This window comes from Cheilinus undulatus, linkage group 14, assembly GCF_018320785.1.
Source record: "Cheilinus undulatus linkage group 14, ASM1832078v1, whole genome shotgun sequence".
NCBI lineage: Eukaryota > Metazoa > Chordata > Actinopteri > Labriformes > Labridae > Cheilinus > Cheilinus undulatus.
Window position 1 is genome coordinate 10,343,003 of NC_054878.1, and position 15,199 is coordinate 10,358,201.

The following is a 15,199-nucleotide window of genomic DNA, read 5'->3' on the forward strand; positions in this document are numbered from 1 at the left end:
ATTTCACAATTAGGACTCAAGCTTAGGATTCTGTCTTTTATTTCATACGTTGAGCATTTCAACTCATAATCTTAACTTCTCATATAATATTTTGAGCTTTAAGATTCATAATTCTCTAGTTTAAGTCATATTTTTACCTTTTTAACCAATTATTTTGCATTTTACCTCACATTTTCAATTAAAAAACTTTGACATCATAATCTCAAAGTTTGACCTTTTAGACTCACATTTTGAATTATATTTTGACTTTTAATTTCATGATAACAAATTTTATTTTGTATATTGACCTTTTAAACTTATGATTTTGACTTTCTTTCTAATATATTTGCCATTAAAAAACATAACTTTTCAATTTCTATTTCATGTTTTGACCTTTTTGAACTAATAAATTTACTTTTCTCAGATTGTGAGCCTTTAAACTGATCTTTTCAACTCTTAAAATGTCAAAATCTTTTATCATCAGTGCCAAGGTTTTTTTTTTCATATTTTATTACCGGTGAAAAGTTGAAGGTTGAGAATTTATGTTTAAAAAGGTGACCCTGTTAGGCCCTCAGGTTAGTCCTGAATCCAGAATCCGGCCCCTGCTGTGATTGAGTTTGACACCCCTGCCCTAGCAGATGGATTACCTGGAGTGCCTCGAGTTACAAACATTAAATTCAAAATGTATGTATACTTCATAAAAACATCACTTTGAACATTAGATATCTTGCCTTTTTGCTGTATTCAACTGAATACAAGTTGAAAATATTACAAATCACTGTATTCTAATTTTGTATATATTATATATAATGTCCCAACTTTTTTGGATGTGGGGTTTCTATATGAATCTGTCCAAAGTATTTCCCTAGCAAGTGATGCAGTAGTATACTAAAACAAAAATGTGCTGGTTTAGAGATAATCCTTTGATTGATTTTCTAATAGCTACAATTAAAAATGAAATCAAAAATCATCACATTTACAAAAATAATATGGTAGACATTCTTATAAAACATTCAATATTTCTTGAATATTTTGTTTTTCAACAAAATATATTAAGTATAATAAAGAAGATGAAAATAGTTTTTCCTCCCAATAGATACTTTAATACTTATCTTTGGAGTCCAGTCTTGCTGTAGGGCGAGATGCAGAAACGCCACTAGGAGATCAGCTCATTTTAAATATTCCACAGAAAGTCTTAACAAAAGTTAACCTGATTACATCATTGACAGGCTGCATCATGTGGGTGATCGATCAGTCATTAAACTTACACCGACCGATCACGTGTTCCAAGATTTACGGTTGTCTCCTCTGCTCCGGCCGGTTGTCGCTCCACCACCCTCACCCTTGGCGAGAGCGGTAAGGGCTGCCAAGTTTGGACTTGATCCAGACAAGTTGGCACTGCGACGCTTTTGCTGTTGCTGCTGGCGACGGCGCTTGACACCGCCGCGAGTGACCCTGTCTGGCCTTACCAGCACACCATAGCCAGGGTTACAGTGAAAGTAATGCTTGCCACCAACCGAACCGTCGTTTTTCCCTGGACAAAGACAGAGATGCAGAGAGTTTAAGGTGACAAACTGTACCTCTTCTTCACCCTTGTGGTCTAAAAGAAACATCTGTGCAGTGCTTTAGTCAAAATATAATATGGATCATAACCTGAAACACCAGATAGACTGTTTCAAACATCATTGGCATGGGATATTTTTTATTTCCATCTGGGCAACACCCCATGTATGGTGTTTGGGAAGGAGGGAGACAGAACAAACGTTCCAACTGTCACATTCATTACAGACCAACCAGAGCAACAAAACATGATTGATGTTGTCGGACATAGATGGAACATGAACAAAGGACTAGATTGGCTTAGTGGGCTGGTAGATACTCCAGATAGCCAAACATATGTACAAGAAATACTAAAAAGTGGAGCTTTTATGATGTGTCCCCTTTAAAAGATAAAATATTAAATGTGTAGATAATGCAAAACAACTATGTGACCTGCATCAAAACAACAAGTCATGTTCCACTCACCTGCTGGTACTTCCAGTTCCACTCCAACCCAGGTACCCTTTGCAAAATCTGTGGGTCCAACATAACGGATGGTTCCGCTTTTATTGGTCCCCACAGTCACAAACTCCCCTTCTTTCATCCAGTCAGGAAGAGTATCAGCAGCTGCATCTCCTTCCTCAGAATCAGAGATTATTTCCAGGCTTTCCATTGGCACAGACAAACGATCAGTAACCTTGTCCTCCTCTTCACCTACAATTTCCTGAAAAGACTTGAGATCTGAAGACTTCACTTTCTGGATCTTGAAGGGGTTTGCCGCTGAGGAATCTGGTTTTGAAGACTTGACAGCGGATGGAGAAGGATCTGGTGCTGTGGCGGTCGTCGTTATGCTGTCTGGTTGATCCTGATGAGCTTCTTCACTGCTTGATAAGGAAAATGGGATGGATGTAGGATTAGGGTTTACATCCTCAGGATTTGTTTGTTCCTCAGAGGAAGCTACAGGGACAAGATCTCCAGATTTGGCAGGAGTTGGATCCAAGACTTCGAGCACACTGGGAACGACGTCAAGAGCTTTTTCTTGAACGCTGTGGAGAGTTTCTTGGGCTTCTTCGGGTTGTTGAGGCGGTAGGTTGTTTGTTTTGAACTGATCTTGTGGTTCTTGTGGTTCATAGTGGAGTGGCAGTTCAGTTTCTTGCCCTTCTTTGGGTTTTTGAGGCTGTAGGATGTTTGTTTCAGACTGATCTTCTTGCGATTGTTGTTGATAGTTGAGTGGCAGTTCAGCTTTTTGCTGTCCCTCAGGTTGTTGAGGCTGTAGGATGTTTGTTTCAGACTGATCTTCTTGCGATTGTTGTTGATAGTTGAGTGGCAGTTCAGCTTTTTGCTGTCCCTCAGGTTGTTGAGGCTGTAGGATGCTTGTTTCAGACTGATCTTCTTGCAATTGTTGTTGATAGTTGAGTGGCAGTTCAGCTTTTTGCTGTCCCTCAGGTTGTTGAGGCTGTAGGTTGATTGTTTCAAACAGGTTTTCTCGAGGTTGTTCTTCATCGTGGAGTGGTATTTCTGTGGCTGCTATCTGGACTTCCTCTGCTGAAACAGCGTCCAATTGGTCTACTGGAAGTTCGGTTGGCTTGGTTTCATTCTTCTTTTCTAAGGGATAAGGGTTGATGGGCTCAGGACTGTCCATTTCTTTTGACTCGGACTGTTCCATTATTGAGTCTTGCATCAGTTTTGTTTGGCCTGGAGAGTCTGATACTATTGCTGACCCGCTTTGCTCCTTCAACTGTCCAGAAAGAGACCCATTTGGTTCCTGTTGATTCCAGTTTGAATCTGTTGGGATATCATATGGTTTCAATGGTAGCAAGTCAGTCCTTTCTTCAGCTGGTTTGATTTCTGAAAACAGCAGAGACTGTCTGCCTCTAGTTTCCTCTTCCTCCTCATCAGGTACCGCATCAAAACCAGATGAAGGTGGAAGGTCCCAGCTTAGAGTATAGACATCTGATAAGGTTGCAGTAGATATGCTAGTTGAGATGTATCCGCTGGATGCTTCGCTAACAGGGCTAGGGGTGGATTCTTCTGTCTCTGGGATGATGGGAGGCGGTAGGGGAACGGACTTTGGACTCTCTCTGTGGATGTCAGGAGGAAAGATTTCCTCAATAGGAACCTGGAGGGGATGCCATGGCAAGAATGAACATTTTAGATAGGTATCAACAACAGAGACAATACCTTATAAAAATTTAAACATACAGTGCATAGAAGGCCTCACAGCTGATGATGCATTTAAGAGCAAAAATCAAACCATGAGGTCAAAGGAACTGCCTGCAGAACTCAGAGACAGGATTGCTGCAAGGCACAGATCTGGGAAAGGCTAAAAAAATCCTTTGCTTTGAAGGTTCCCTACATAATTCTCAAATGGAAGAAGTTTGGCACAACCAGGACTCTTCCAAGAATTGGTCGCCTGGCCAAACTGAGCAATCGGGGGAGAAGAGCCTTAATAAGAGACTTGACTAAGAACCCGATGGTCACTCTGACAGAGCTCTGTCTGGAGATGGGACAAAGATCCAGAAGGATGGGCTTCATGGTAGTGGCTAGACAACGCTTCTCCTCACACATAAAAGCCTGCGTAGAGTTTGCAAAAAAGCATCTAAAGGACTTTCAGACTGTGAGAAACAAGATTCTCTTGTCTCATAAAACCAAGATTGAACTGTTTGGCCTTCATTTTAAAAGCTATGTCTGGAGGACACCAGGCACCATCCCTACAGTGAAGCATGGTGGGGGCAGCATCATGCTGTGGGAGTGTTTTTCTGCAGCATGTACTGGAAGGCTGGTTGAGGGAAAGGTGAATGGATCAAAGTACAGATCTTCAAAGAAAACATGTTACCCAGTGCTCAGGACATAAGACTGGATTGAAGGTTCACCTTCCAGCAGAACAACTGAGAAAATGTTCTGCTATTTCCCTTTTTCAGTCCCTTACACTGCTAAATTCTCAACAATGGTTATGACTTGTAATAGCTTTTCTTGAGGAGAAAAATATTTGTGAAAAGCAGTGAGAGTAAACAAAGGGGTTTTATCACTTTGATATCGGACAGGAATAGTAATTTGCTGGATGTTTATGTTTGTTTCTATAGACCTTTATCCATTTATCCATTACCAACTCTCCATCAGTCCACCTACACACAACAACACACCAGTCACACAATCTTGAGTTTAAGGACTTACTGGATATGTATGTTTGCTCAGACCCTCCTCAACACTGGCTGATTGCACCATGATGTGAGGCACATTCTGCAAGAGGAAGGATATGACAGTCAGTAACACATATGTAAAAGAATACTGAATTTTTTTAAATAGCTCCGACAAGAAGGATTTTCTATATATCACAAGCAAGTTTTTGACCTTGTGCATCCGACTGAACCTTGAAATAAGGATCCAGTAGATTTTCAGATTAAATTTATTTCATGAAGAAGTGGTGATCAGCTGCTGAGAGGGAGTATGGCACAAGAACTGGAAGTATCTAATCATTAACTAACTAGGAAACATAGGTGACCAGCTGGATATGATAATGACAATAATTACAGTAATCATGACAAGAAAAACAATTCAGCTACAACAATTAGCATGGCTGTCAAATGATTACATTTAAAAATTACAATAAATTTAAAATGATTACAGATTTAATCTTGATTTCAAAATCAATTAAGTGTATATTATAATCTTGAATTTTGATTTGTTGTTTAAATCAGTGCCACATTCAATTAGAAGAACATGACAGCTTCAGAGAGCTTAGTCTTTCATATACAGAGTTTAATATTGTTATAGATTACAAAATATCCAGGAGTGCATGTACAAAATGACTCACTGACTTCCACTGACCACTGGTTAATGTGACAGTATTTACAATTTTCATGAGTTCTAGGTTTGTTGCTTTCTCTATGTAAATAACTTGGTTAAAATTAAATTTCAGTCCAAGAGACTTTCTCAATAAAATGTTCTCTGTTATGCTTTTACTTTGAAATTTGTACTGTCTTACGCAAAGTTTGTCATTTATTGTTTGTAAAGAACTTGCTATGGACAGAAAAGTTTGATATCACATCAGTTTTTCTGTGAAATGAGATGTTCAGAGGCATGGCAGTGTCTTTATTTTCCATTATTGTCAGAGTAACGGTGAATGGTATCTGGCAGCACCACTACTTTTAGCTAAACTATTGTTCTATTAAAATGCCAAAACAGCACATAATTAATACAATTTAAAAAACAATAATGCTTTAATTTTTAAACTTAATCTCAAAGGGATTAGTGCATAAATGCATTATTATCAATATCATTCACTATGTATACCAACTAAAAGTTGGTATAATTTATATTATCATTGGTGGTTTGGTTAATATTACTATGAATATTGTTTTTTAATCATTTTTAATAACAATGAGTTTGCTAGATCAATATTTGATAAAAGAGAAAAACAAATTAATTGTCGTGATTGAAGTGAAGAGAAGCATTAAATAGAAGATAAAACTGAACTACATTTCATGAAGCTGCAACAGAGAATCACAGTTATCTGGTAAAACAATCAGAGGATTTGCACAACAAATATGTGGCTGCAATAATAATGATCTATCACTGATTATTCCTTTTTATTGTTTAGCAACATCTCCAAAAGAAGACGGGGATTTGAAATTGAATTAACAGTTTGATCTGCTTCTAAACCATTAAAGAGAGTGAAGGAACAATAAAGAGTCATAATAAAAAAATGTTTGAAAACTTTTGAGTTGTTGGCTCTGTGATTAAGAGGCAATGGCAGGATTTTAATAAAGATGATTGTTTGAATCTTGTGAGCCCCTTGACTATTTTGCTGATTAAGATGACAGAATGACAACCTACATGAGCGGTTTGTCTACCACCAGAAAGCAGGTCGAACACATCTATCCTAAAATTCTCTGGTTCAGGAGAGTAAACCTGGAAGTCAAAACAACAAGTCTAGTGAACATGGATAGCTTCTCTGTAATACATTAACTATGATGCACATTGTGTTTTACTGTTTCACCCCGTATACCTCCATCTCATATACGATCGTAGATATTTTGAATACACAATGTTCACGAGAAGTGTTTGGCACTTTCTCTCCCTCTTCTGTTCTCATGATAAGCTCACAGACCTATGTGATTGAGAGATTATATGGACAAAAGTATATGGCCACACCTGTTAATTAATTAATTCAGGTATTTCAATCTGACCCGTTACCACAGGTGTATAAAATCAAGCACCTAGCCATGCAGTCTGTATTTATAAATATTTGAAGAGCTCAGTGACTTTATCTGTAGTACTGTGATGGATGCCACAGTTCATGAAATTTCATCCCTGCTGTATATTCCACAGTCAACTGTATGTGATATTATTAGAAGGTGGAAGCATTTAGGAACAACAGCAACTCAGCTGAAGACCACAGAAAATCACAGAGCGAAGCGCTTGGTGCAGAAAAGTTGCCAGTGCTCTGCTGATTCCACAGCTGAAGAGTTCTGAACTCCCGCTGGCATTAATGTAAGCACAAAAATTTATGGGAGGAGCTTCATGAATGGGTTTCTGTGGCCGAGCAGCTACATGCAAGCCTCACATCACCAAGTCCAATGCAAAGTGTCGGATAAAGCATACCAACACTGGACTGTGGAGCAGTGGAAATGTGCTCTGTGAAATGACAAATCGCGCTTCTCTGTTTGGGAGTCAGATGGATGAGTCTGAGTTTGGTGGATGCAAAGAGAGCATTACCTTCCTGACTGCATTGTGCCAAATGTGAAATTTGGTGGAGGAGGGATACAGGTATGGGGCTGTTTTTAGAGATTGGGTTAGTCCCTTATCTTTAGTGAAGGACAACCTAACGCTCCAGCATACAAAGACATTCTAGACAATGCTATGCTTTCAACTTTATGGCAATAATTTATGGAAGGTTCTTTTCCATTCTAACACGACTGTGCCCCAGTGCACAAAGCAAGGACTATAAACACATGGTTTGATGAGTTCAGTGTGGAAGAACTTGACTGTCCTGCACAGAACCCTGACCTAAACCCCATTAAGACGAGCACCTTTTGGATGAACCAGACTGAAGATTGCAAGACAGGCCTTCAGGTCCAACATTAGTGCCTGACCTCATAAATGCTCCACGGAATGAATGGACACAAATTCTCCTGGAAACACTTCAATATCTTCTGGAAAACCTTCAAAGAAGAGTGGAGGCTGTTTGATTTGTACATGTATTTGAATACAATGTAATTACAGTCCTTGTTGGTGTGTTGTTCAGGGGTATGAATACTTTTGTCCATATAGAGTATGATAAACGGTTTAATGTAGACCATAACTAAGTCACCATAGTGAACTACCCCACAACAAACAGTAACAGACAATTCAAAATATTAGCCCTAAAGTTACCTTTCTATCTGTTAAAGATGACCCTTTGTTCTACTGCGGATGATGTAGATCATCAGCTCTTCCAATTATAAAATAATCCCTCTTCATTCACACTGTGCTGCGTGTCTTTGTTGATCTTTCCATGGGGTTCATGTAAGGGCCTTGCCAAGTTCACACTGGAGTCTGACACAGGCCAAATTTTAAAAAGTATGTGAACAGCCAAACAAAAAACCACCAGGTTTGAGAAAAAAATTGGAGAAGAGCTTAAAGCTTTGGTGTAAACACATTCTTTGGTCATGGGCTTTTTTGTTTTTAAAGAGCTGCTTTATGCAGACTCCAATAATTCAGTCCTTGTTAACAGATTTCAACACACATATAAGTGGGGTTTTAAAGCTGGAAAGATCTTTTTACTATAGTGATGAACTGATCAAAACCAAAGTGGATCAATTAGCAAATAATATAAGTCAACGTCCTCCCTACATTTGCCATCCTCAAGGCTTTTGTTTTTTTGTTTCTCTTTCAAACATATGTGGCAACCAGGCTGGATTAAAGCTCTAATTAGAGTAATAGCCTCAATCAATGCAGCAACAAAGCCTGATGGTTTCCACTCCAACCAAACATGTCATATCATTTCCCTGATTAGCTGCCCTACATGCCTCGAGGTGTTAATCAGTCAAATCAGGAGCTGTGGTGGGTGTAGAGAGTCCTGATAGCACATGATTGTAGAGCAGTGGATGATGAGGTGTTGAAGGATGGAAGAGCCAAGAGGCTCACCTGGTCCTAATTAACCCTCCTCCACACGCTGTGTGCTTCTTTTTCAATCAGGACTGTTTATGGAGTGTAAGACATTAAGAGCCTGTCAATCACCTGAGAGAGACAAAGTCGACATCACGCTTTTACTGTATGTGCTCAGTGTTTCACTCTTAATGTATGCAAGTGCTCAAGCTAGTGGGTTTGGACTTGATTTGGTTTAAAACTGTATTCTTTATAAGTGTAAAACTTACAATCTAAAGTGGCAATATCCTTATTTTCACTTGCTGGTGTGGGATTTTTATTGGTAGAGTAGACCAGACAATGCTCCCAATAAAACGTCATGTAAATGTTGCTCATTTATCCACTACAACATGGGAAACAGGTGGTGTAAGGGGAATGTTAATGTTCATGCTGAAGCCTTAAAGGGATACTTCAACATTTTGGTAAATTCGCCCATTGCCATAATTCCTAAAGTCTTAGTAATAGGTTTGTTACCTTCAGTTGTCGGTGCAAGCTGTTTTTAGATCGGCGCTGCCGAGTTCGGACCTGCTGTGCCAACTCAATGTAAGCAGACGGTATTCCAGCTTTCCCTCATCAAACTCATCAAATACACAATCCAACAACTCCAAAACGCTCTTGTGGACAAGTTGTGACCTGTACATTCACCACGCTATGAAATAATCCTGGAACATTATGAGATGGAGATGTTTTAAAGCTAAATGCAAAGCCGGAACTACACTCCAGACATGGCTGCTGCACTGTGTCACTCTGTCCAGTGGTTTACTCAAGAAATAGTTCGGAGTATTTGCTTCATGTGTCGTAATGTTACATAATTATACGTTATTATTTCATAGCGTGGTGAATGTGCAGGTCACAACTTGTCCACAAGAGCGTTTTGGAATTGTTGGATTGTGTATTTGATGAGTTTGATGAGGGAAAGCCGGAATACCATCTGCTTACATTGAGTTGGCAAAGCAGGTCCGAACTCGGCAGCGCTGATCTAAAAACAGCTTGCACCGACAACTAGAGGTAACGCACCTATTAATAGGACTATAGGAATAATGGCAATGGGCGAATTTGCCAAAATGTTAAAGTATCCCTTTAAGCCTGATTTATATTTCTGATATTGCTGCAAATGATGTGACAGCAGTCTCAGAATACACATTGCTATGATGAAGTTAACAAAAAAGCCAACAGACAGCAGCAGAAGCAGAACTGTATAATGCCACGCACGCTTCAGATCAAAATAAACTACCAGTAATATGAATGACAAAGTATAATCGCTTCCAGCAAAACAGAAACACCAGAAAGTTGGGAGTCAGACGCAAGTTGTGCAGTATGCAAGCTGTGCAAAAACAAGGTAAAATACTGCAGCAACACAGATCTTTATTCTAAGACACCAAGGCTAACCAGCAGCTAAGTCCAACAGCTAGGCTTGTTACACCATGCTGGTGTTATACATTACATCCAGCATTACATGATGCTGTAAAGTCACAATTTCTGGCAACTTCTAAGCATATTGTATAAGCTTCTACATGTTTATATTAACAGTTCAATCATTATGAATGAGATATATCAATTTACTTCTTACATGTCTGACTATCTGAAACCATAATTTGAAGATGTAGAATCATTAAAACTATGCCTTTGCTGTTATCCTCTACAAAAAAGAACAGCTGCTATAGTGAATTCTATGTAGGCCAGGTTTATTATCCAAAATCAACGTGTATTATGGTATTTATCATATTGTATTGTGTCCTCTGTAATGTGATACATATCATAAGGCTCTAAGAAATACTGGCCCTAGCTAGAGCTGAAGAATAGTGAGCAGCAGCTGATTATACTGTGGTTTCTGCTGAGAGGAGACACAGGAGGAGATGGAGGTATGGCTGCTGAATCAGCTGAGACTAAGGACAGAGACATTACAATTTTGATCTCGTTCAGCCACTGAGAGAGACATGGATGAGAAGATGCACACTGGATGCTGGCAGATAGATCTGACTTACTTTGTTTTCTGTAGCCACTCATCTCGCTCTAGATTACATACAATATGCCTGTAAGATATTATTCAGAGACTGGCAGTCACCCCATGCTATCCATCAGACGAATCATGTCCTTTCAACACGCAGTTCCAGTTCTGAGGAAGTGCTCGATAGCTACTTGCCTCTGCAGACTTTCATGTGTGCTACGGCATAGATTTGCAGGCTTTAGAGGGTTGGCATGAAGTACTGCACTTCTAAGTTTAAGGATACAAAGGATCACAGAACAGTCACAACAAATGCAAAGAACATGACATCCCAACTTATAGTCGGTTGACCATTTAGGGAATTGGTTCTCAACTAGTCAGGGGTCAGGACGCAACACCACCTCCTTATTGACAAATTGCAACCCAGATTTCATATTTTTAATGAAAAATGGGACAGTTAAGACATGGAGACATGTCCTTCAAAATAAAAGCACATCATGGACTTTTTGCCTCAGATTTTTTTCCAGCCACAAATCCACAACCCATTTTTTGGTCCTGACCCACCAGTTGAAAATCAAAGCTTTGAAAAAATACCCAGAATACACCTAAAATACACCAAAATTTTCCCTTCTCACATTGTCTGAAAGTACTCTAAAAGTAATGGTAGTCAAGGGGCCAGAGGGGAGCTGTCGTGGGCCAGATTTGGCCCTGGGATCACTGTCTTCAGTGTTGGATTATGACGGATTATGATTGAAGAAAATGGAAAATACATTTGATACCAACCTGATTAAAGCTAAAATGAAACAACGATAATCTGAACATTTGGTGACTGTATTAAAGGTGTGATCTAGCGTTTTATCACCTCTAATTTACAAACTTTTAAAATAACTTACTTTTGGTACAGAGGCATACATCAAAAATTTATTTATACACTCCTTATGTTTTCATCTACAGGAGCTCTGTTTCTATGGTAACAGCAAAAAGGGTCTAGCTGATGATGAGTAGAGGGGATATTTAGATTCAAGCTGCAGTGATGAATTTAAACTTTAAATCCTGGATAAGACAGTAAGCAGACTCCATGTTGATATCCAGAGCTGTGTGCTGACTTTAAGTACCTGATGATGGACAGCTGTCCGTTCTTTCATATCTTCCTTCCCACCGGGAAGCAGAGACTTCAGCAGCTTGGGTACAGCCTTGACTGGAGGGAGATAGGATGCAGCAAAGCCTGAATGTACTGATGGAGGAGATGGAGAAAAAAAGAGAAAAGAGAGGGAGATGCGCAGATATGGAAACAAGAAGGGAGGGAAGTAAAAGAAGGGAAGAAAATGAGGTGTTTGAGGCAGAAAGTAAAATAAGTGCTTAAGAGACAGGGGAAAAATAAGTGCTTAATTCAGACTCTGAGCAAAGGGACAGGTGTAGTTGTCTACTGGTTAAAGCAAATGTTAGAGCTGGAAGCAAAAAGGGAAAGAAAACCTGAAGTCAGAGGAAAAACACTAGGTTGTATCAGTCCTACCTGTGTCTGGGCTCAGGGTCTGGGATTTGGAGCTTGACAGTGTATTTTTGGCCAAAGGAGGCGCCAGAGAAAGATCCTGGTGGCTCTCCCAGCCCTGCATACAAAAGAGAAGAAGACACCAAAATGATAACAAACATGGCTCCTAAATGGGTTACTATGCCCAAAACTTTAGGTTGTCTTTTCCATTCTGAAGTAATGGGGATGGACTTGGGTTGTGCAGCATTTTTCTAATTGTCTGACCACTCACAGCAATTTTTATACAACAAGCCATATCTACACATTCACAAAACATTTACACACTCATGGCAAAGGCTGCAAAATAGAGTGTCCATCAGCAAGGCTGCCCATAAAGCCTACATTTTACTACAAAATTCTTCATACATACAGCTGATATTTCCAGCTGATATTATAAACCCTATCTGCAGCCAGTATATTGGTTCTAATATTGGCAGAAATGCTCATATCTACCGATAGGCTACAAATAATCAGCTTTTTAGGCTAACTTCTGCAGATACTGATATCATTCCCATAGTATCATGCAACCCTATAAAACTTAACCTGTTTTAAAATGTTAACCTTCATCTTTTAAAAAGGTAGGATCCTTTTCTTTTGAAAGTGTTCACAAAGTGGCTGGGTCAGTTGATAGCTGGTGGATGGCCACCATGTCCCAGCAAAGCTGCGACATCAGCAAGGAGGTGGCGGAGTCATGTTTTGGACTGGAATCATGGGGAGAGCACTGGTGGGCCTTTAGGGTCCCTCAAGGTGTGAAAATGACCTTTGCTGAGTATATAGAGTTTCTGACTGACCACTTTCTTCCATGGTACAAAAAGAAGAACCGTGCCTTCTGTAGCAAAATTATCTTCATGCATAACAATGCACCATCTCATGCTGCAAAGGATATCCCTGTGTTATTGGCTGCAATGGGCATAAAAGGAGAGAAACTCATGGTGTGGCCCCTATCCTCCCCTGACCTCAACCCTATTGAGAACCTTTGGAGCATCCTCAAGCTAAAGATCTATGAGGGTGGGAGGCAGTTCACATCAGAACAGCAGCTCCGGGAGGCTATTCTGACATCTAGCAAAGAAATTCAAGCAGAAACTCTCCAGAATCTCCCAAGTTCAATGGATGCAAGAATTGTGAAGGAGATATCAAAGAAGGGGTGCTGTTAGCAGCTGGTTTACTAATTAAGCACACTGTCATACAAAATTGTCTAAAAAATGGGCTTCAAAAGTTCCTTTTTTAAAACCCTCTTGAAGCATATTCAAAAGCATTTCAGAAGAGTTTCCCAGGCATTTTAGGTATTACAGAGATTCCCACTGGAATTAATGTGCCTCTGTAAACATACAAGTGGCAACAAGGGGTCAGCGGTCCAATCATTCCTGCATTTACACTTAAATATGCTTGTATTCACCCAAGACGATTTTATGAATCAAAGGATTAGGGTTTTAGAGCAAAGCATCGCTACCATGTTTAACTTTGGCACAATGCACACAAAGCAACAACAGCGACTCATTGGTTTGCAACAGCCTTGACAATCACACAATGATGAATAACATATACACAGAAAAATCAGTGCTTAACTCTCAGAAATGTGCTGCTTATTTTATGGTTTTATATTTAGTTTGGCCTTAACTGGTTTTGGGAAGCAGGTTGGGTTGACAGAAGAGTCTTTTATGTAGTTTAGTGCACATAGATAATGTCTCTCACCTTCAAGTCACTGAGTGTATGATGGGAGGAGTAGAGGTCCAGACTGCTGCCTGATAGCTGGTAAGAGTTAGAGGGTTAGAGCCAGGATGTTAGTGAAGCAGGTTAACACCAGTTAGACAAGTTTACAGGCACGTCTTTAAAGAAAAAGAACCTGAACTCCTGAGAGGAACATGCTGAAAATGACCATCTGCCTTATTAGAGGTGGTAAAGAAAATCTAAGCAAGTCAGTATGTTAAAAAAACGCTGAGTTTAGAAGACAGGAAACCACTGAAAACAAACCAAAGATGAAAAGCAGCCGTCTTTCTGTCGTGAGATTTTAAATGTAGAGTCTCTCTAACAGGCTATGTCTGTCAGGGCAAGTTTCCTCACGATTACTGCCTCATTAGGTCAGAGGCACCAGAGGTTTTATAACCCTTAAATTTGTTTGCAAAAAATAAAAAAAAAACTGAACCTGAGTTCTCTTACCCGGTTGATGTTTGGAGAGCTTAAGCAGCGTCTGTGAGATTTTCCTTTGACAGACAGTTGTTCCTTCACAGCCACCTCCTACACAGACAACAGCATTCACATAAAACACCAACACTTCTTTATTTTGTTTTTGGATGTTCTGTAATATTGGAGTTAACTGACTATTTGTATTTGTTTAGGAGCAAAAAGAATATTTTTGATATTTCCAAAAATACACTAGGGAAGACAAAGATCACACAGGATTTTATTCAAAAACTTTAGAGAGATATGCATCAGATAAAGATATATTTAAAGCTGTACAGTTAAGCACAACCATGGAGACAGAAAGATAAACTAAGTAAGCTATATTATCTCAAAAACCAACCTACTAAGAACTCCTGACCTGTCTGAGCCTGTCCAAAGTGAGGATGTTCTCCACAGCCAGGACGCTGCGGAGGTATTTCTCTATGGCTGCCTCGCTGTCAGCTGATTGGTCATCCTCAGTGCTGGCAGCCAGCCTCGCCAACATCTCTCTGTCCTCTGGACCGTGGATGTCCTGTAAGATTAAGAGGTCACAATGTTTAGTGCACTGGAGACTAACAGATGTTCTTCATGCCAGCTCTTGACCTTTCTGGTGAGGCTGACAACACACTAATAAGAACAACTCACCTTTAGTTACCAGTTTAGATTCAGGAACAAAGAAAGTTCCTGTCTGAGGATGTTTTCTGCTCGATTTTAGACCAGATTTTGTTGTGAATCCTGATTGTGGTCAACTTTAAATATTAATCCTGGTTAACTCTAAATAATTACTTACATGCATGCATGCACACACTTGAATACACACTTTATTTGGAAACATACGGAGCCCCAGACATGACATGGTAAAAAAAAAAAAATAATAAATAAATAAATTTAAATTGTGGGCACAATATAGCTACGTGTGC

At 39.5% G+C, this 15,199-nt stretch overlaps 1 protein-coding gene across 5 annotated transcripts in view; it reads right to left on the reverse strand.

The window, feature by feature from the left end:
• Nucleotides 1-499: 499 nt before the first annotated feature.
• LOC121521604 (kinesin-like protein KIF13B) overlaps nucleotides 500-15,199 on the reverse strand; it is a 63,439-nt gene continuing 48,739 nt past the window's right edge. For 2 of the 5 annotated variants that reach the window (XM_041805710.1, XM_041805709.1), the window contains 8 exons: nucleotides 14,659-14,811; nucleotides 14,277-14,354; nucleotides 13,812-13,868; nucleotides 12,105-12,198; nucleotides 11,707-11,825; nucleotides 4,693-4,758; nucleotides 2,005-3,637; nucleotides 500-1,513 (listed from right to left, as the gene is read on the reverse strand). In XM_041805710.1, the coding sequence (XP_041661644.1) occupies nucleotides 1,257-1,513; nucleotides 2,005-3,637; nucleotides 4,693-4,758; nucleotides 11,707-11,825; nucleotides 12,105-12,198; nucleotides 13,812-13,868; nucleotides 14,277-14,354; nucleotides 14,659-14,811 (2,457 nt within the window). In that variant the 3' untranslated portion in view covers nucleotides 500-1,256. The remainder of the gene's footprint in view (nucleotides 1,514-2,004; nucleotides 3,638-4,692; nucleotides 4,759-11,706; nucleotides 11,826-12,104; nucleotides 12,199-13,811; nucleotides 13,869-14,276; nucleotides 14,355-14,658; nucleotides 14,812-15,199) is intronic. The other 3 variants (XM_041805711.1, XM_041805713.1, XM_041805712.1) reach the window with 3 other exon arrangements.